The sequence below is a fragment of the Pseudopodoces humilis genome, chromosome 2 (assembly GCF_049639895.1).
Source record: "Pseudopodoces humilis isolate 2021_Gansu_Grassland_sample_001 chromosome 2, ASM4963989v1, whole genome shotgun sequence".
NCBI classification, from domain to species: domain Eukaryota; kingdom Metazoa; phylum Chordata; class Aves; order Passeriformes; family Paridae; genus Pseudopodoces; species Pseudopodoces humilis.
In genome coordinates, this window is record NC_142201.1 from 71,358,102 (window position 1) to 71,379,442 (window position 21,341).

A 21,341-nucleotide genomic window follows, 5' to 3' on the forward strand; every position below is an offset into this window, starting at 1 on the left:
TGAGGAAAAGCATCCACACAAAAAACACAGCTACAAACTTCAATCTGACGTCATGATGGGAATCTTTATTTGTTTCTGGAGTTCTTAAAGTTATTTTAGGCTTTGTAAGAAGTTTCACAGATTGCACTATAAAAATACTGTTATACTAGACTGAGTCAGAGAAAGCACAGTCAATAGTTATGCACAAGACATGGAGTTGTCATATAACTTCCATTCTGTCTTCAACTTGTTAATTGTGATTAGCTCATAGTCTTTCCATTCTTCTTCCAACAGCACTCCAAAGAGGACTGTGTTTGTGTAGTGTAGGGGCTTTCTCTGCTATGAATTAAGGCAAATTTTGAGATTCGTGATGTAGCAGATACATTGCTGCATATGATGTTTGTTCTGTAACAATATTGCAGTCATGATCCTTCAGCTGTAAAAGAGATTCTCTGCTATGCGTTCAGAGGTTTATCGGTTTTGGAGAGTGTGCCCTCTGAGGAATTATGTTTGTGCAAGGCATGCTTGGTCATTCCTGATTCTCATTCATTAGGCTGAGTCAACTTCAGTCTCTTGTTCTGGAAATGCAAGTTTTTGTGTATGCAGGGTTTCTTGTGAGGACCTGCCATCAAGTTCCATCAGCAGTAGGCTGCACATATGGAAGGCTGCTCATCCACAGAGCATCAGCTTTTGCAGGTGATGGTCTGTTACATACAGCATAAGGAGAAAGGAGTAACAGTAATTATAAAAATCAATTTGATTTAACAAGTTTGGCTTGTCTGGGACTCAACTCAATGACCTCTTGTAGGATGTGGAAGTTAAGACCTAGCCTCCTTGCTCGCCTGCAGTGCACCTGAGCAGAAGCCGATCCTTGGTACTTACTTTTTAATGGGGAATCTCCTCTCCTACAACAAAAAGGGTTTTGGTCTTTCAGCTACATGGAGCATAGTTTTATCACAAAGTAGTTAAGTGGTCAGTGATGGATGAAATCAAATACAGAATTCTTGAGACCCAAACTGTGTTTTTTCTAACTTACATTTTCTGAGAATTAGACTTAGTCCACATCAAGAAGGTCTGCTGCATTTTTACAATATTCTAGCAAGTTTTTTCTCAACACCTTTGTACCCTTAGCAATTTGGCAAGTTTAAAAATGGCAAGCACATAGAATATTGCTTCATGAATGACTCCAACTTGGGAAACATCTCCTTCCTGTAGTATATAAATTAGCCAAAGAGATAAGAGCTCAGAGGCAAATCTTGGAGATTATGCAGTATAGAGGGAGGCTCTCCCAGCCTCAGAAATTATCCTTTTAACTGCTGATTTGTCCCATGTACAGCAGCTACATGAATTTTATATAAGGGTACCTAAAAATAGAATATAAGAGATTCCTTAAAAATATCTACAACCAGTAGCCTGTTATAGTAATAGCTACGATGTCTTACAGTTGCATTATCTTCTAAAATTTACTGTGAATAAGCAAATATAAAATGTTCAGCTCTAAGGAAAAAAAAAAGGCTACTTTGGAGTTTGCAATAATGAACTAAATAAGTTTACATGACCTAAAGAAGTTGAATTAATTGCCATCTCTAATGATCTGAATGACTGGGCTTTCCATCTTCTATCTGAAATAACTGTAAGCAGAAAAAGAGGGCAAGTGAGTCTGTTTGCTGCTCTGGTGCAGTTTCCTGAGGTGGTGAGATGGTGATGTGAGGCCAGTACTGAAAGATGACTTTTTATACATTCTTCATTCTGATGAGGGCTTGTTCTGGCCCACCAGCAACTTCACTTCTTGCTTATCTATGCTGGAATTGACGCTCTCTGCCTCCTTTTCCTGCTCAGGGACGCAGGTGCAGCCCACAGGGATGGTGATGTAATCCTCGGTGTAGACGTAGCGGCCTCCGGCGCAGGCGGGTGTGCGGCGCAGGATGACCGTGGGCATGAACACCGGGGTGCTGCGGAAGTGCAAGCTCTCCTCGCCAAAGATCCCCATCAGGCAGCCTTTGCACAGGCAGTAGGCTTCGGGAATGTATTTAGGGTATCTCGTGGGATCATAGGAAATTCTAGAGGGAAGCAAATAAAGGTTCATTGGTACCTCTAAAACCAGGTATGTTAATCTGGAATTATATAATCTTATATATTATTATAATTATTATATTATTCTAATAATAATATGTTTTTGTTGTTTTCGCCAGGAAAAATAGCTGTAGCTGTTGCTGTCTGGCTTCTAATTTGTAAAGAAAAAAACATGAACAGCTTACAGAACTGATTAGGTTCTACAGTACACAGAGGAGTATGAAGTGTCTGGCTTTCTGAATTATGAGATTCAAGGGTTTCAACAGAATGAGTTTTGCATTTTGGACCAAATGGGTAAACAGAGCATTAAAAAGGCCACTTGGGCATTTCTAAACTTTTTATCTGCCTTGAGTTCTTCAAAAACTGGTCTAAATCCCTGTTAACATTGTTATTGTTAAAGCCATGACATGTTGTTTTAAAATTTAGTGATTTAAATAGAATTGAATTATATTTTTATTTCTGCAATAGGTTTTTCTCCCTAGTATACTTGGGGTCATAAATGTGCCTTCCCCTTGAAAGAACTCTGTATTGCTTTTTCTAATTCATGTCCACTGTATCTTCCTCTAACCAGAGAAGAACAACATTTTTATGCCCACACTGAGATAAACTGCAGCTTCCTGGGGTGGGGCATCCACAGCTTCTCTGGGAAACCTGTGCCAGTGTCTCACTACCCTCGCTTCTTAATTCTTCCCAGTATCTGATCCAAACCTGCCCTCTTCCACTTTAAAGCCATTATTCCTTGTCCTATCACTCCATGCCCTTGTGAAGAGTCCTTCTCCAGCTCTCTGGTTGGCCCCCTTTAGAAACTGGAACGTTCAGCCTGTCTTTATAGGAGAGATTCTCCATCCCTTTGAGGAGTGTTTTCATGGCTTTCTCTGGACTCACTCTAACAGTTCCACATCCTTCTTGTGTTGTGGTCTGTCTTAGGCTGCAATGCAAGATGTAACCAAAAGTATGTATTCTATTACCATCTGTTAAAACCAGGTGGGGCAGTGTTCCTTATATCTTCCATCCTCCCTCCAGGGGGACATCTTCTGTTAATGGGCCATTGAGTCTCACTGCATGACTGATTAAATTACATCATCCCATTGTGAGATGCTCCACCCAGGGGAGGAGCCAAGCATTCCTACCTGAATATAATCTGGGACTTGGAACACCACAGGCAGCCTTTTTCCACTGGATTCCCACAGGAAGACCAGACCATTTTACATCACCACTGGATCTTCAGAGGATCACTGCTTCAACAGAACCACATCTGTCACTCCGGGAGGACTGCAGCCACCATTCAGACTGCTACCAACACCCTGCCCAACAGGGTATCAGGTTGTACTCTGACAGTGATTTTTGTACTACTGCATTTTATTTTAATTTTCCTATTAAGTTGTAGGGTTTTTTTATTTATACATACTAGTAAAGAACTGTTATTCCTACTCCCATATCTTTGCCTGAGAGCCCCTTAATTTCAAAATTATAATAATTTGGAGAGAGGGGGTTTACATTTTCCATTTCAAGGGAGGCTCCTGCCTTCCTTAGCAGATACCTGTTTTTTCAAACTGAGGCATGGTCCCAGAGCTGGATGCAGTCTTCCAGGTGGGATGTCTTAATAGGTCTTAAAGTTATCTTAATAGATTTAAAGCAATTTCTAAATTGTGTTTCCCAGGGTTGGCAGCACTTCTTTGGGTATCAGTGTTTGCCTTTTATCTCTTCAGGCTGTCTCTGGGATGAGAAGAGGTTTCAGGTTTGGAAGAGGCAGAACCCTAAGTCAGCCTCAAGCTGTGACTGCAGTCACTGCTAGTCAACAAAATCTGTCCTTGTGAAAACAGGCAGCCTGGCTCTCCCTCTCACACCTGCCTTTGGGTTGACACAGATGTTTTTCTGGTCACAGGATTGATCAAGGGATTCATTCAACTAAGGAATTACTCCATCAAAAGCTGGGATTTGGTCTTTCAGCTGTCTTGCCACACATGTACACAGAGCTCTGCACCAACCAGCCAGAGTGAACAAGCAGCTTTAGGCAGGGAGAGAAGGGAGATGCCCTTTTCAGAAGTATCACTAGTTTATCAGTTAAAGGAAATCTGGAATCACAGCTTTTGCCAAACACAAACTTGATTATCCTGTCATCAAGGAAGAGACTTTCATATGTATATAGAATGAACATTGTGTATAAATATTTTTAAAAAATTAAATTTAAATAATTTGTTTTCCTCACAAAAAAATCAGACCAGTTCTCTTATAGCCAGATATCTGTGATGTTGCAGATATTTTTTGCAATACTCCTCTGTCCCATTTATATTCATTTACTTTCCCCAGGAAATACCTTCATGTTACAGGATCTCACACCAGTGTGAAATAAAATGGTAGCCAGCAGAAGAGAAGAAAGGGGAACACAGGCCTTTCTACTGTGATACATTCCCATTTCAAACTCAAGTGTGAGTAATTTCAGTGGTGGATTGTTAAACACACCATGTGTCAAGTTATTGGTATTTCCTCTACTGTATTATCTCTAGCACCTGGCTTAAGATGTTACTGGAAAACATGTACATGCTTCTGCATGCAAACATGAGAGGTTTCACTCATACCAGCAGAGCACTGTCGCTGGAATCATGGTCTCCAACTATCTTTCTCCTCCAAATTCCCACATGGAAAAAGTCAGGTATTAATGGGGTGGGGTTTTTGAAAGATGCTGTATTTGTGGCATGGTTTTCTACTTTCTGAGGGGGAAAATCTCTTATATTACTAAGTTTGATGTCAATACATCATGTGAGGACTGGAAGGAATCAGAGAGAGTCCAAACTTAATGACAGATTCAAAATATGGATGTGGTTTTGCATCCAAGCCAGAACTTAAAGGCTGAAGCCTCTAAGTAATGCCTCCTGAAATTAATTCCTTATCTCAAATGTCATTGAAATTTGGAGCCATATACAAGGTTCTACATCTTCAGATCAACCCTGTTTAGAAAAGCCATATAAATAAATCCTCATCTGTGTCTTTCTAGGCAACCCAGACCAACTGGGTTAGTGGTCAGGTCCACTAACAAACACCAGTAACACCCAGCATTTAGTTGAATAAATGCAGCTGGACCTGCTTCCTTCTGCTTGCATGAGCTGAGCATAGTCACTCTGTGCAGAAAATGACCGCTGCCCCAGCTGCTGTAGTTGGATTCCTCTCCTTTACTCCAACCACCACATGTTTTAACATCTTCTCCTGGAAGAGGGTAAACACTTTTGACCAGCTTAATTAACCAGGTAAAAATGCATACTCCAAGTTCCTGCTACATCTTTCCTATGCTCAAGAGATAAATGGAAGAGTGGTGGCAAACCAGAGAAGTGCAGCTTTGCACTGGTACTCAAGTGTCCCCTGCAGTCTTGTGTCACTTGCTGTGGCCACTGCTGCAAACCAGACAGCTCAGATGCTTCCATGAGGATTGCCTTTTCCTGTGAACTCAGGTCACCACTGTATAAGGCTGTTTGCCTCGCCAGCACTCCTGGTTCACAAGTGACAGGATCAGTGAGCTGTGCTGGGCTGCTCTATTCCCATCTGCTGGAACAAGAAACAGGTTTGTACTGAACTGGAACTGCTAATGAAGTGTGACTCGGCTGCTTTTCCTTATGACCCTATGAGTGCTTTGAGAGCTCCCAGTGAAAAACAAACTTCCTGCCATTTATGTACTAAGCCTGGAAACTCAAGAGAAAACTTTCTGTCAGAAGTAAAACTATTGCAGAGACTTAATCTGCCTTCTCCTGCTACTTTTATATGTAGTATTTTTAACAATATTGTCACTTCATAATTTCCAAGCTTCTGATTCCAGAGGGTCAGATGCTGTGCTGGGGCAGGGAGCCGAGTCTTCAGAAAATCACTGCTAGCACTGGGCTAACAGCTGGATGTTATCAAAAGCCTAATAAGCAGATCATCATCCCCTTCCTTCACACTCTGAAATGCTTACAGGATTAAGAGTGAACAGCTTTTTTTCCCCCTTGCCAAGACATTTATTTCCTTATAGCAGGTGTTCTTTTGTTCATGTGCTGCTTAGTTTGTTTTATATACAGGCAGCAACATAGCTATTACTACTATAGGTAGCCCAGTGCTAACTGATTTTCTAAAGAGTTGTACAAATGTGCTCAACTAAAAAGGGTGGCAGCTCTGCATCCCCTTGTATTCTTGCCCTTGGCTGCATCTTTGGGACATGCACACCGTGTCACATGGTAATGTTAAATCCTGGAAAATGCCTTGGATAAGCTTCTAGAAAATGGCTGGAGTATTATTTGAAGGAAAGCTTTCCTGTATAACTTTGTTCAAACACACTGCAGACAATCTTGGCTTTTACCAGTGAAAAATGACTTGCCTGTATTACTTTCATTAAGATTTTATGTAAATGAGCACTAAAACAAGGATGCTTATAAACTGAAACTGGTTTTTGAAAAACAGAAAAAACAAGCTGGGCAATGTTTGAGAGAGTGACTGGCTAACTTGGCTAACACCATCAGAGCGACACCGATGATAAAAGTTAAATCTTTGTAAATTAACTATTAGTAGATGTGGGATTAGGCCCCAGAGGTAGAAACAAAAGCCACAGGATTTGGAAATACAGAAACATGAGTGACTTCTTGAATACACATAAATTTTGCTAAACTCACATAGAAGTGTGTTTGCAAACTAGCTATGATTGTTATTATAGCCTTAAGACATCAGAAAATAAAAATAGAGCTGATATATACAGCTGGTTAATGAATGTCATCTGTGCTCTGCAGCACCATGAATGGAATCGCAAATCAGCACTACCTGTAAAAGTGCTGCTGACTTCAGCAGGATCAGATTTTTCAATGTTTACTCTGAGCTTTATGATCAGACCCCACAAATATCTAGGCAGACATTTAAAATTAATCCTTTTCATAGTGGCTCTTGTCCATGAGCAACTTTACTGTGCATCTCTGGAGCTGTTCTTGCACTGCTAATGAATCACCATGACCGTGGCTTCTGTAAATGTTAACAAGAGCACCCATCCTGTGCTGTCAGCAGGGGCTGCAGGTCCACCTATCATTAATTATTGTTAAGCATCTCCGAACCATAGCAGTAGCCAGGTTGTCCATTCCAGAACCTCCTTGTACAAGTAGGCTTTCTGGGTTTCATTGACTGTCCATGTAATACTGCTAAAAAGGACAAGCAACCCCTGGATAGATGTCAAAAGCTGGCACACAGTCAGCCTGATGATTTCATGGAAGGATGATTTCATGACAGAACATCTTCTGCTGGGTCTAGCTTTTTAAAAAGCTGGGTAATTTGTAGCCCAGCTTCCTGACCTGCTGAGCAAATCCAGCGTGCTCAACTGACTTCAGGGAACTCTGCTGTCTCTTTATAGCTCTGCAGAGCAAAGAGTGATTTGCGTGATTAAACTCTGTGCCCTGAGTTATATACTGATCTCCTGTGGCCACCAGGATGGAATTTCAGTATCAGACACACGAACTAGTATTTTTCCCCTAACTTTTGCCTTAAATACCACCTGTTGGTTGATGCTAGCAGCAGGGTCAGGGACCAGATGGATCTGTGGTGCAATCCATGTACAACTCCTGTATTTCTGGGTTGCAGCAAGGCAAAAATTATTTAAGTCTTGATTTTTGTATAACCAAATTAAGAGACCAAGCAATGGAAAATAAACAGTAAGCACAAAACAAAGACAAGCAAATAAGCCATACAAAGATTATCTGAGCTTTGAGCCATTCAAGCCTAATTCTTCCACACTTAAACAGAATGATAGGCTTGGATACAGATGATGCAGCAGAGTCAACATTATACACAGTTCTCTATGTAATATATTTGATTCTTTCTCATAAATGCTGATAAGAGAAAATTCCAGTTGACTTGGACTGAACAGTCATGTGAACAGAAGAATTACAAGCAGCAGCGTTAAACAGCTGGGAGCAGGTGCCTGGGGAGATATTCAGGGGAAGGTAAGTAGAGCCAGACTTAATATCTTTATTATTAATGGCCTGGGATACGGAGTATAAACAGTATGTTAATGAAATCTGCAGATGGTAACAATGGGAACTGCTGCAACACCAATGAAGACAGAGAAACAGCATGAGGTATCTCAGGCATTAAAATGCATGTCAAAAAGAAAAAAGAGCTTTTATGCACAGAGCAGAAATTAATTGCACTGTAAGTTTTTAGGTGCAGAAAAGAAGCTGGAGAGTAGGATGTCTGTGAGATGCTGGAACAGGACAGGCATCTTGATGCACATTTCAAGCAGTCAAATTCAGCCTTTGAGCAGTGTCCTGTCAGGGTATACTGGGGGGGGTCTGCCTACAGTGAATTTATTTATGAGCATTCACCACTAAAACAGCTTTGGTGATTCAGAAGGCAGTTCAGGAGACAGTAATTAATCTGTGAATGGGAGCAATTTATGAGAGAAAATAATTAAATGGAAGTAGGTTTGTCAAGAAAGGGCTGTAGTACAGAAGAGAGCCACTTGCAGCTTTTCAGATTAACACTCCAGCCATGGAGAAGAAATTGTTGGGATTGTATAAGTGAAATTGGTTAACGATTGACAAAGCATAATGGGACATTACTTGCAGTCTTTAAAGGAGAGCTGTGTGTCCCTCTCAAAGGTAAGGAGTAACTCTAATGGGATTAAGGAGCTTCCAGGGCACCCAGTTTAAGACCACAGAACAAAAAAATAATTTCACACCTAGCTTCAAAATCTATGAGATAGCAGGTGGCAATAGCTAATGCATGTTAGGAATCTTATATTTTACATTTTAATTGCACATCTTGAGGTATCTGTTGCTGTCTCATTGCGCTCTAGCGATATAGTGAAAACAGTCACAAAAAAAGCTGCAAATGAGATCTGTTGACTAGACAGAGTACTCAGGCCTCTTTACCCTAGAGAAACATTTTTCCCTCTGAATATAATTTTAGATTTTGCTTTTAATAGTGTAATGCTTCTTCCCCACTATCTTTTAAAATTCATAGCTTGGAGATGTCATCAAGTTACTTGTATGTGAATGGTTAGTGTCTGAAAACACTTTGATGAAAAGTACAGTGGATTTACTTTTGTAAGCCAAGCCCCAAAAAGCAGCCGGTTCTCCATTAAGAAGTAAGCCTCCAACTGAAAATAAATACCTGCCCAACAAGATGGAAGGATGGAAGGCACTGTTTTCAAACCAGAGGAACAATTTTCTGATAGCACTAGTATTTTGCAAAACCACTGTGAAAAATACCTTAGCCCAATGGTAGGTGTTTCGTTCATGGTATTTGCTTTGTGCACTCTTGGGTAGCTTAAAAATCCTCAGTCTTCTTAGAGAAAATGTATTGCTAAAAATACTTTGCTTATGAAAGGCTTACTGAGCAAATAAACTCAGTAGGATTACTTCTTACACTACAAGCGAGCAAAACCCATGCCGTAAAATAAATATTTATTGGAGAGCCTAACAAGGAGATAACTGTCTGCTGAATACACAGGAACTGCATCAAAGCAGATACCAGGGATAATGTATAAAAAGTAGCAAGAAAGTCAGATCCTTTTAAGTTTGCACGTTTTAGCTTCCTGTTGTCTGCAGTCCTTTACAGAAAGCTGTAAACAGAACTCAGTTTTATTCAAACCACCAGAAGACTTCACAGTCTTCTGAGAATGTGATCACACGCTGGGTTTAGCTTACTAGATCAGTGATTCCCAAGCTTTTCCAGAGCTTCCTATAGAAGTGCAGGCCCTCTTTTCGTGTATTAACTAGCCTCACAACAAATTCACTTTAATTAGTTGTTTTTATGCCCCACCAAAATAGTCTGTCAGCCCCTGTTTCCACCTCAGGGGAAGGAGGTTTGCAAAGCACAGGTTGAAAACGCAGGTGTTAACACAGGAATATTGCTGTACTCTTGCCTACGTTCCTACAGACAGCAAAGGGGACATTGAGCCCTTGGGAGAGTTTGGTAGGTGACCAGAACACAGGCTGAACCCAGATGTGCTTTAGAAGCAGCAGAGCATCTGGAGCCACATTTTGGGGAAAACGTCTGAGCCCCTCTGTGCCTGCTGCAGAGTCAAGAGGTGCTTCTTCGGTGGTGGTCCTTTTCTGAGAGTTCTCTGATTGTCATGTTTGACTATTTGCCCAAGTGACTTTTTGAGGGTGGTCTGTGCTCCCGGGTGGGTGTGGATGTGGGTGTGAGCTCCATCTCTCGACTTGCTCTACCTCACTCATTTCTCTTTTCGCCCTTTAGGCATATTCCTCACACAAGCTGTTTTTACATAATTACCTTACATCGCCTGCTCAGACGTGTGCTTTAGCACCTTCCCTGTTCCTGCAGGCTGCTGCCCGGTGCCGCGGCTACCCCTCACCTCCCGAGCCGCCCCGGGCACGGCGCTGCCGGTCCCGCACGGGGACACCGCCTCGGCTCCCTTCAGCCCCCCGGAGGCGGCCGCACCCCCTTTTCCCGGCGCCCGGAGTCACCTGTACGCCCAGGGCGATGCGCTGCGCAGGTTGACGGGGAGCCGGACCCTCTTGTCTGCGGGCGGCCGTGTCCCGGCGGGGCAGCTGGCGTTGTGCTGGCGGCCCGGCGGCTCGGGCTGCAGGGTGTGGTGGAAGGCGCTGAGCATGCCCGCCGCCAGCCGCCCGTACAGCTGCTCCAGCAGCTCCTCGGGCCGCTCGCCGCAGCTCCGGGTCCGCGCCGGCCGCTGCTTGGGCGCCCTGGCGGCCTCCGGGCGGAGCGGGAGCAGCGCCGCGCAGAGCAGCGCCAGCAGCGCCGCCAGCGCCGCCCGCACCTGCAAGGACGCGGCCGTCAGGGGGATGGGGACACCGGGGACACCGCGCCCGCCCGCCCGCGCCCCGCAGCCCCCGGCCCGCAGCCCCTTACCCTGCCTCGCTGCATGGCGGCCGGGCTGCTTCTCCTCCAGGGAGCCGGGGAGAGCGGCGGGCTGCGGCGCCGCGCCGTGCCACTGGCTCTCCCGGCGGAGGAACTGTTGGAAAAGTGCCCCGAGCCTCTCTGCATCTCTCCTGGCCTCGCCTGCCAGGAACATGTTCGGCGGCGCTCACGGAGGCGGCGAGCGCTCGGCGCCGGGCGCGGGTCGGTCCCGCATCCCAGCTCGGCCCCGAGGACACCCCTCGGGCACGGACGGATCCAGGCCCCGCCGAGCCACCGGCCCGGCACTCTCCGCACTCCCGGGGGTGCCGTCGGGAGCCCAGCTCTCTCTTCCCACAGCACCGGCGGCACGGGCAGGAGCCGGGCTGTCCCCAGCCCCGCCGGGACACTCGGCAGCCGGTGCCACGCTCTGCGCCAGGGCTCGAGACTGAGGCAGAGGCGGGGGGATTTGGCCCAGTCGGAGCCAAAGTGTCGAGGCTGATGTGAAAACATGTGGGGATTTCCAGCTGGGGAAGGGACTGCTCTAGCCCGGACTCTCCCAGTCACTTTAGGGCAATTGGCACTGCCCCTCGTAGGGGTTTGGGATTTCCGACTTGCCCGACTCCAGGAAGCACCTCTGGCATGTTTCTCCATCCCAGCTGTGTCCTGTCTCAAGCAGGGACCGAGGTGGCTGATGTCCAGCACGAAGACTGGGGTTGGCGAGGCCTGATCCCCCCGTTCCTCCTGCTGAGGCGGCCCGGGGCAGACACCCACTGCAGGGTCACTGCTGCCTGCAAGAGAAGCTGCTTCAGAAGAAGAGAAATTTGCATCGTACGTACCTAAAGGAGGCTGAATTGAGTTTCACCTCTAATGGTTTCTCCATCTATTCTGTACTTTTAAAAACACATGATGCAATATATTCATGGTCTCTGGCACAACCCACAAAAATAAGCATATAAATAGTACTCGGGTTCGTAAAAGATGTGGTCCACTGAAATGGTGTGCATTAAAAACAGACTTTAGAATTCATCACTTGAATCAGATATTTCATGTGCTCTGATTAAGTCCTGCACATCTCTTGAGGCATTTAGGATAAGGATAGATAAACATAAAAATACTGATTGATTAGGAATAAAGGAAAATAGGATCATGAATCATACAAGGACTGAGAAACCCCAACTTGGTACCACAGAAATACAAGACATCGACTTCACTGAACAGGCTGGAGTTGAAGCAGAATGGTCTGGTATTTGTGATGTAGTGAAGTGACTTGTTGTGGTTTTTGAATAGTCATACAGTTAAGTCTAACTATGATTTTTAGTGATTTTGGTGCCATGTGCATCACAGGTCACTGTCACTTATTAACAGTATCTTGACCTTTAACTGTGTGGGATTTGACTCAGATTTCAGCTCTAAGGAAAGACAGTTTTTAATTGAATTCCAAACTCTCCTTTGCAGTCATATCCTCGGGTGAGAGACACAAGGTGTGTGTCCATTTAGCCCAGCCCAGTCTAACCTCTGACCTTGCACCTGGCCTTGTGTTACTTCACCACCTTTGAGCGGTATGTGTGGCAACATGGTAAGTGTTTATCACCACAGGCCTTTTTATATTACTCTTCCTACGACAAACCAGCATCCTGAGAAATTTCAGATTTCTGAGTAGCATGAGGATGTCACACTTGGCTTTGCAAAATGTGAGTTTATGTACTTTCTTTATATGCATTGACATTTCTGGGAGAGGTCTGCCTCAAAAAATCAAAGATGAAAAGAGAGCAATAGCACAGGCATTAAATTGCCATTGAATTTAAGGCTTTGTGTCTTACCTAGGAAATATTCTAATTCTGTACAATAGTTGCATTGTATTGTCTTATGAGAAATCACGTTGAATGAAATAATAAAAAACACAGAAGGGCAGCAAATGAGATTCCATTACAAAGGAACTAAGAGTCGGTCCTATGCCAGTTCTTGTGGCATAGTCTACCCTAGACACATCTGAGTCATAAAATATTCCCTAATACACTTTGGCAACTTAGGTTCTTTCACGACTTCAAGAAATTACTAACCAGTATCTTTGTCACTGGTGTTAATTTATAATTTTTTTAGAATTTGAGGGGGATTTAAAATATCTGTACAAATGAAATATTGAAAAAATACCTAGTAATATGAAATCTGTCCTGAATATGATGTAATAAAGGATATTTCAATCAATGAAGTCAGAACTATGTCTTTCACGTGTATGTAATATTCTAAATGTTCTTTCTGGAGATTGTCATTCAATATTTGTATTTGGGAGTGGTATCTATCTCTCTCCTGAGATTATCACCACAGCGATCCATGTCTGATAAGTTCATGTCCTGGGGTGACTTTATGATACTGGTATCCCCAGTCGTCTGGTTTATGTTATATATTAAGTTCTGCACCTTTCAGACTGGCTCTGAGAGCAAGAGAGGGGGAAGAAGAAGCGCGCAGTTTGTGTTAAGGAAAAACATCACTCCCACACATCCCACTCCTGGACTGTGGTGTCTGCAGCACGGACAGACAGCGGGACAGAGCTTCTCTCTGGCTTTTAGTTAGTTCTAGCTAGCTGAGGCAGAAGAGTTCCCTGGACCTTTGTTTTTTTTTTTTTTTTTCTCTTCTTTTTAACTCTTGGATCTGTGCAAGCCTGCTCTGGACTGAACACCCAGCCAAACCCCGGGAGCTCACGCCTGTGGCCCACCGGGGCCTGGGCCTCGGCACTTTCCAGCGCCGGAGGGACTGATAAGAACCTGAGCGAGCCGAGCTACCCCACATGAAAAGGACTTTTCTTCCTAGATTTGCCATCCCATTGAACAGCGAGAGGTTTTATTATTTAATATTACTCAATTTCTGTTAAATAAGCAGCTTTTTCTACTTCTCTCCAAGAATTTTTTTTTTTTTTTTCTTTTCTGGACTAGTTGGTGGGGAGGGGGCATTTCCCTGGAGAAATCCCCATTTGGAGTTTTCTTTTCTAATTTGTCCTAAACTAGGACAAATACAGTTTTTGGCACCTGAATGTGGGGCAAGAGAAAGTGGAAAAACCTGTACTGATAGTTAGTTGTATGTTTGGTTGTATTTTTTCTGTATTGGGATAAAGCAGTCAGTAGCCATGTTGTTTGGATACATAATGTCTCTCGGGGTGGAGGCCTTCATGTGGATCTGGTCCCTAGAATTTTTTGAGGTTTTAATACCTGTCTTTGCCCTCTGTCACAGTAGAGGGGCACGGATTAGAATGGTTATTGTGCTGGGCTCAGTGATACTGATTTATAGGAAGTTCATAAAACTAATGAAGTTTCTGTCAGGTATGTTTGGCTTATGGTTTATTCGCCCGACCCTGCCTCCCAGTCCCAGTAGCGCATTTTGTGAGTTTATTGGTAATTGCACCCAGTTTGTTAGAGGAGGAGCAGGGGATGAGGCTTTTCAGCCTTTTCTTACCTTCTTCTTTGAATCTGTTATGTCCCTCTTTGAGAATATCCAGTTTCCCGAGTGTTAAGGATACCACATTCCTCGTCACTTTCCTGTTAGTTCAGCTGTTAAGCTTCCTCTATATGGTCTGCAACTTCTCTAGAGTGAGGGCTGAGATATCCAGAGGAGCCAATGAGACCCCTGCCCCAGAAGTAGACTCAGGTGTGGGAAATCCTGAGTGGTGTAGAGAATGGGAGAGAATGGGCCGAACTCTGAAGAAATTTTCTGATCCTCCTGTCACAAAATTCCACAAATTTCTGCTATGAGAAAGTCAGGATGTTCCAAAGAAAACTAAGCTCTGGAAGAATGAGACAGACATTTTTAGTGAGGTTCATATAAATAAGAAGAAACATCTTCTGCACCTGATTCCACCAGAGAGCATTTCATGCCGTGTTAAACTCTGAAATGTGTTTCATGAAAGACACACCAAGTTTGTGTCTTCAACCTTAAATTAACAACCTTAAATTGTTACCAACAGCTGGAGAAAAATGTGTCATAGCAGGACAAAAAAATCCATTTCAAATACATTGTCATCAGACCATTATGACAATTTGGAAAATGACTTCAGAACCATTGGAATGATGGTGAAAATCTGACAGTAAATGTAAGAATGTAGCCCTTCTCAAACACATTAATCCCCAAGGAGCAGCGTTGTCAGGACATTTTCTGGCTGGGGTTGTTGTCTTCTGTAGCTGCTCTGGCACACAACAGATGCTCTCAGATACTAAATAAATACACATAAATAAATCAAGTCATTGTGACAAACATTATTAATGATACCGCAGTAATATGCTAGTCACAAAAACGGCAGAATTATCCTACACTGGCATATTCCAAATGCTTATTCCCATCCTGCTACAGCATTAATGAGATCCTATCTCTATCTGAAATAATGATGTGAAAAAGATTTTAAAAATCATCATACAGACCTTCAAGTTGAACAACTCATGTTGTTGGGTGGAACAAACATTCAGCTGGCAGCCCCAGCAGGTATGAATCTTCAGAAAGAGAATTAAATTACTCTCTGAAGATGTCCTTCTCCTTCACATTCCATTTCCAGATAACCTGTCACCCAAACTCTCCTGTTCCCATTCATCTTCCCTTGCAGTTGCAAGCACTGTAACACCACTTTGCAGTGTCCATGGCATGGCATCTTCTGCAGCAGCATCTCAGCATATTTTGCAGTTGTTAGGCAATTTAACTTTGCAAAAGTGAATTCTTGAGAGGTACAGAATCTTAAAAAGACTTTATTTTGCCAAGGGGGAAACTGAGGAACAGGTTAAAAATAGCCTTTTTGCCATAAAGTCCATCATTCATGTCCTTGGCATCAAGAATAATCAAAACGTAGCAAATTGGATTAATTCCTTATAATCTCATACTGCTCTTGCAAAGGAACTGAGAGAAACAGCCTTTTATCATAAAACTATTTATTTCATTGCCAATTGATTGGCAATTTTGGATGCCCCATCCCTAGAAGTGTTAAAGGCCAGGTTGGATGGGGCTTGATGCAACCTGGTCTAGTGGAAGGCATTCCTGCCCACAACAGGTGGGGTTGGAACTGGATGATCTTTAAGGTCTCTTCCAAAACAAACCATTCTATGATTCTATGAACTGTATCTTTGTACAATTTTCAATTCCTATTTTACTCCAGAATAGCTTTGTTTTAGAAGTAATAAGTCATCAATCTGTAGTGAAGGATATTCAGAGAAAAACATTAAATATATGATTAAGAATGTTTTGATGCTGTAGAGCTAGGCTTGTTCAGAAATAAATAAAATACTACTCAAGTAGTCATTTACATTTAGCTACTGTACAAAGAGAGGTTTTTCATACATGTAAAGAGAAAGGTAACTTGGTATGTGAAGTTCCTATCCTGAGGAAGATTTCAAGTCTAAGAGGTCAGCTGAGCATTGTTTAATATGTAGTTTTAATTTAAGTATTGTATAATAGATCTTTTCATGACAGTAGAAGCTAAAATACTTCATGAGTCAGTTTCTCGAGGAGGCCAGCATTTTCCTAGGTTAAATGTTGCTGCTCTTCTAACATAAAATAATAAATTAATAAAATAGCAGGAATCTTAAATGATTGAGCTACTAATTCCAGAATGATAAACACAAGATGGGGGTTTAAATGCTGCTGTAGGCACATACCTGCAGTGTCTGGCTTCTGGTGATGTAGCCTGTTTTGTGCAACCAAGCCTGACAAAAAGTTTCTGCTTGAATTTCTTGGAGGAAAATAGAATTATTTAGCTCATTCAGGTTTCCACTCCTGTGGTTTCTAAGACCTATTGCAGGACCAAGGACATCATACATGGCAGCAGGGAACACAATTCACTGCACCCGAGCTAAGTGCCAGCCAAGGACAGGGTCAGGGGCATCATATCAACATAGCACAATAATCCCGTATAACACAGGTACGTATTTGAAACAAGCTCCACTGGCTTGGACACATTTCCTTGGAGATCTAAGATGCCTGAATGATGCAGGTGTGTTCATCTGTGGGACAGCCTGAGGCATTCCAACAGCACAGTGACACAGCACTTTGGATGTGCATGTAGCTTCCTTCTCAACAGATTCCAGTCGTATTAGCCTCCATCAGTGATCACTCTTCATCCTTGACTCCAGTCCTGTGTTCCTTCACAAAGAACATCTTACACCAAAGAGGAAGGATGATGTGCTGAAGCTGCTTCCAAAGAGTGGTTCCTGGCCCAGGCTTACCTTTGGATCATGCAAGGCAATTGTCTGAGAGATGAATTGTCATGGTCCAAGACTGTGCTACTGTGCACTACTGTGCTACTTGTCTTACAGAACATGTAGTACACATCCCCTCCTCTGCTCTGGGCTTGCCCTGGCAACCTTGCAGTTCTAATAGAGATGCAGCCATAGTGAACACAGTTTTGAAGGGGATGAACCTGGGCTACATAATGCTGACTGTCAGCAGGACTCATTATTCCAGTGCTGGAGTTGGATCACATGGTTGTCAGGTCAGAAAAAGCTCAACTCTGCTTGCAAAATAACATGCAAATTCATCATAACCCAAAGCATTGTATAATCGGATCCTCATGCTATAGGAAACAGCATGTTCCAGAAGTCCCTGGGAGGCTGTACATAGGAAACAACATGTTCCAGAACTGCCTGTGAGATTATGCAGGGCTGGAACAAAAGTGCAATTGTTTGTAATCCACAGAATTTTACCCCATGTACAGTTATGCATCTGGGCAGACCAAATCAAGAAACTGCTGCTGATCAAATTCTCTCTGACATCTGCAGGAGCGCTTCTACAAGACTAAGTTGTGAACTGTATCCCAAGTCCTTCATGCTGCTGTATCATGGACATACCTGTGTGATTGCAAAGTTTGATTAGATGCAGGGGAGCTACAGGGGTGCCTTCTGTGAGAAGTTGCCAGAAGCTTCCCCCATGTCTAGTGGAGCCAATGCAGGCAGCTCCAAGACAGATGTGCTGCTGATCAAGGCTGGACCTATTAGAAATGGTGGTAATGCCCCTGAGACAATGTATTTAAGAACAATTTTTTAAAAAGTTACTGCACAGACGTAACTGTGGCCAGGGCAGAGCAGGGTGAGAACACTGGGAGAGGGTCAGCCCTGCAGATCCCAAGTGCAGAAGGAGGGGCAGGAGGTGCTCCAGGCATTGGAGCTGAGATTCCCCTGCAGCCCATGATGAAGCAGCTGTACCCCTGGAGATCCACAGGGGTGCAGAGATCCACCTGCAGCCCACGGAGGAGCCCATGCTGGAGCAGGTGGGTGCCTGGAGGAGGCTGTGTCCCCATGGGAGGCCCCTGGGGAAAGGAGCCCATGCTGGAGCAGCCTGTCCTTGAATGGTTGCAGCCCGGGGAAGAGTGACCCACACGGCAGCAGTTTGAGCAGGACTGCTGCTCGTGAGATGGACTCACACTGGAGAAGTTCATGGAGAACTGTCTCCCACGGGAGAGACCCACGGTGCAGCAGGGGAGTGACTCCCCTCCCTGAGCAGCGGGTGGAGCCATGGGACTGACTGTGACCCCCCCATTCCCGTTCTCCCTGAGCCACTGTGGGAGGAAGTAGAGCTGGGAAGAAGGGAGCGGTGAGGGGAAGGTGTTTTCATGGTTTATTTTACTACTCATTATCCTGCTCCGATTTTCTTAACAATAACTTCAATTAATATCTCTAATTTAAGTCTGTTTTGCCTGTGATGGCATTTGGTGAGTGATCTCTCTTGGTCATCTCAACCCATGAACCCCTCATTATGTTTTTTCTCCCCTGCCCAGCTGCAGAGGGGAGTGATAAACTTCAGCGGGGGCCAGGCATACAGCCAGGGTCAACCCACTGGAGTCAACTCAAATGTCTTTGTGCTAGAAGACCACGGCAGTATCTCACCTCCCTTCTCTTCTGCAGTGTTTCACAGGCTTATCTACGCTCCCTGCCATGGTCCCATATATTTTCTCTTACTGTGATTAACTCAGATACCTCACACCACTGCAGACTGTAGCTGAAAATGCTCCCTCCTGCATGGCACATTGTGTCCTGGTGGTCTAGATCTTCCAAGACTAAGCCTGACAGAAAGAATGACCGTGACATCCAGGATGATGTAATTCTACAACCAGAGCAGTAGATATAGCAGGACTGAGGAACAGGCAAGAGAGACTTGCAGAAATAAGGCAGCTGCCATCCCACTTCCTGCTCATGTTCTTTTCCACCCCGTAGAAGGATCAGGTCCCAGAGCTTTTCTTCCTTGGTGATCCCCTCAGGGTGTTCTGTAAAGAGCACTAAACACGCTCTGCTTGTGCCCTCAGGTGGAAGCGGTGCAATTCCAGATGGAACGCTGCTCCAGTCCCATGGGAAGCATGCTACACACAAGGCAGCTCATAAACCCCACAGGACACTTCTGACCACTTGCAGGCATCCTATGAAACTGGGCAGTGTTTTTAAAACCTGAAAAAGCATTTCATGAAGACACAGAGAGACTTCACTGTCACTGGGGAACAGTCTGAGCACTGACACTGAGAAGGAGCACTGAAAATTTTAGAAGACGGAATTCTTGCATTTCAAAGTGCAATAACCAAAGTCTAACTATTGAACCAAAGATATGCCAGGGATCCAAAAACAAGCCATCTCAGTGGACTAGTTTTGCAAGTATTTATTAGGAAATTCTGAACACCTGACTAATGTTTTTCATCTCCCCAAAGTGATTCCTACTACAGGAATTTAACATCTCAGTAACCTCAGATCAAACTTGCTCAGTTCATAAGCAAAATGGTGATTTCTGTAACTGACTTCTTTGCCCATACTCAGGCTGTAGAAAACTACCACTGTGTGGTCGGTGCCACAGCCTCCAATGTAAGACTCAAAAGCTGCAACCTAATTAGCAATTCTGAATGAACTAGGCAGAAATCCTGACAGCTCTGACCACTCAAAATAAAAAAAAACAAAAATAAGGAAATTTGGCCAAGAGACTGCAAAATGGTCCTAGTTCATCTAAGTGTACACTAAAATTAAGATGCTTTCTTTGGTATCAGTGCAAAGTGATTTGCTGGATTGGGACCTTAAGGAAGACCAAGGTTATACCCAGCATTTTTAGGTCAGTTCACAGGACTTAAATATATTCTGGTTTTAGATGAAGGATGTGGGATTTTCAATATTACAAACATTGCTTCGAGGTATTCTGCATTGAAAGATGAAATTTTAGAGGCTTCTCTGTTTCATATTATCATCATATTTATCTCTGAAAGCAAAAGCTTTACACATTTGATACATCTGATACAGCTTACAATGTGTATGCATGAGACAAATAACCTCACCATTATTCTTTTAATCAATCACAGAAGACGCTGCAATTACAAATCTATGTTTTTAACATAAGGTACCACATGTTCAAAGTATTTCACAAACAGTTTATAAAAATCCAGTACAAAATCATTATGAATGAAAAAGTTTTTCAGCTAAAACTTCTACAAGGATTAAAAAAATGATGAGTGGCCCCTATGCTATTCTGGAAGCAGGTCCTCTCCTAGTTCTTCATCAGCAAAATCATCTTCCTCTGTTCTTTTTCTTGCTGCTGTTTTTGGTCTTTCTGGTTGCGGGCCAAGTGGATCTGCGTAGGAGGCATCTAGGGTTTAAATAAACACATGTGAAACAGTTACAAACTATTTTAGCTTTAACTTTAGCTGGTTTTAAACATACAAAATCAAACACAAGATTAGGATTTAGCAGTACACATCTGTGTCTTTGAAATGCAGACAAGAAAGAGCATATGAATGCTGAAGGAGAACAAAACACTACATTCAGGAACAGAGGCAGGGCAAAAGAGCAAAGTTCCTGAGTTCTACTGATGGAAGCCTTTTGGTTTTGTTTTTTTTTAAAATAAATTTCTCTTATTATACTACAGTGAGAAAAAGACTTTAGAAACATGCAAGGAACAGCAAGACTGATGACTTGTTTGAGGAATGGCTTTTTAGAAAGTACCACATTTGATATGGATTTGGGTTTTTGAACCCCTTTGAAGATTCAGTCCTATTGAAGAACCTATGACTGCAAAATGGCAAGAATTGACTTAAAGGGTGCAGCAGACAGATATCAAAAGTTATATTAACATGGGCCACATTTCTTAATATTTACAATTACTTTATAGTGAGCTCTGAACAATGAAGCAAAAGCCTCATTTTCATGGGAAAATATCTCCCCAATTATCTAATTTTACATACTCTTCCAACAACTTTTTTTTTTTTTTTCCTTTCTCCTTATTTCTCCTCTCCCTGAGGACCATGGAAGTAAAAAAAGGTGTAAGATGTCCACTTGCCTATTTCTTTACTGCTGCTACTTTCATAGGGTTCACTTGCTCCAGGCAGAGCTTTTAGTTTGGCACTCAGTCTTTCCCCTTTGGTACCACCACTATCTGGGGAACAGAAAAAAAAAAGACAAATAACATGCTGTTATGTTCTGTGAAACCACGTTGCAAGAAAAACATCAATTCAGCTACTACTATCTGTCAAA

At 43.2% G+C, this 21,341-nt stretch overlaps 2 protein-coding genes across 5 annotated transcripts in view; both read right to left on the reverse strand.

Annotated features, from left to right (window-relative positions):
- Positions 1-45: 45 nt before the first annotated feature.
- On the reverse strand, positions 46-11,324 carry IL17D (interleukin 17D). 2 transcript variants are annotated; one of them, XM_088051439.1, is made up of 2 exons: positions 10,891-11,324; positions 46-2,039 (listed from the first exon to the last, which is right to left on the reverse strand). In XM_088051439.1, exon 2 carries the CDS (start codon positions 1,967-1,969, stop codon positions 1,724-1,726), a length of 246 nt encoding a protein of 81 aa, XP_087907565.1. In that variant the 5' UTR covers positions 1,970-2,039; positions 10,891-11,324; the 3' UTR covers positions 46-1,723. The 2 variants fall into 2 exon arrangements, with proteins under 2 accessions (XP_087907565.1, XP_087907564.1); XM_088051438.1 differs by lacking the exon at positions 10,891-11,324 and adding an exon at positions 3,183-3,293.
- Positions 11,325-19,538: 8,214 nt separating this feature from the next.
- Positions 19,539-21,341, reverse strand: part of IFT88 (intraflagellar transport 88) — a 42,915-nt gene continuing 41,112 nt past the window's right edge. For all 3 annotated transcript variants that reach the window (XM_088051050.1, XM_088051049.1, XM_005516254.3), the window contains 2 exons: positions 21,148-21,243; positions 19,539-20,457 (listed from right to left, as the gene is read on the reverse strand). In XM_088051050.1, coding sequence (XP_087907176.1) covers positions 20,336-20,457; positions 21,148-21,243 — 218 coding nt within the window. In that variant the 3' untranslated portion in view covers positions 19,539-20,335. The remainder of the gene's footprint in view (positions 20,458-21,147; positions 21,244-21,341) is intronic.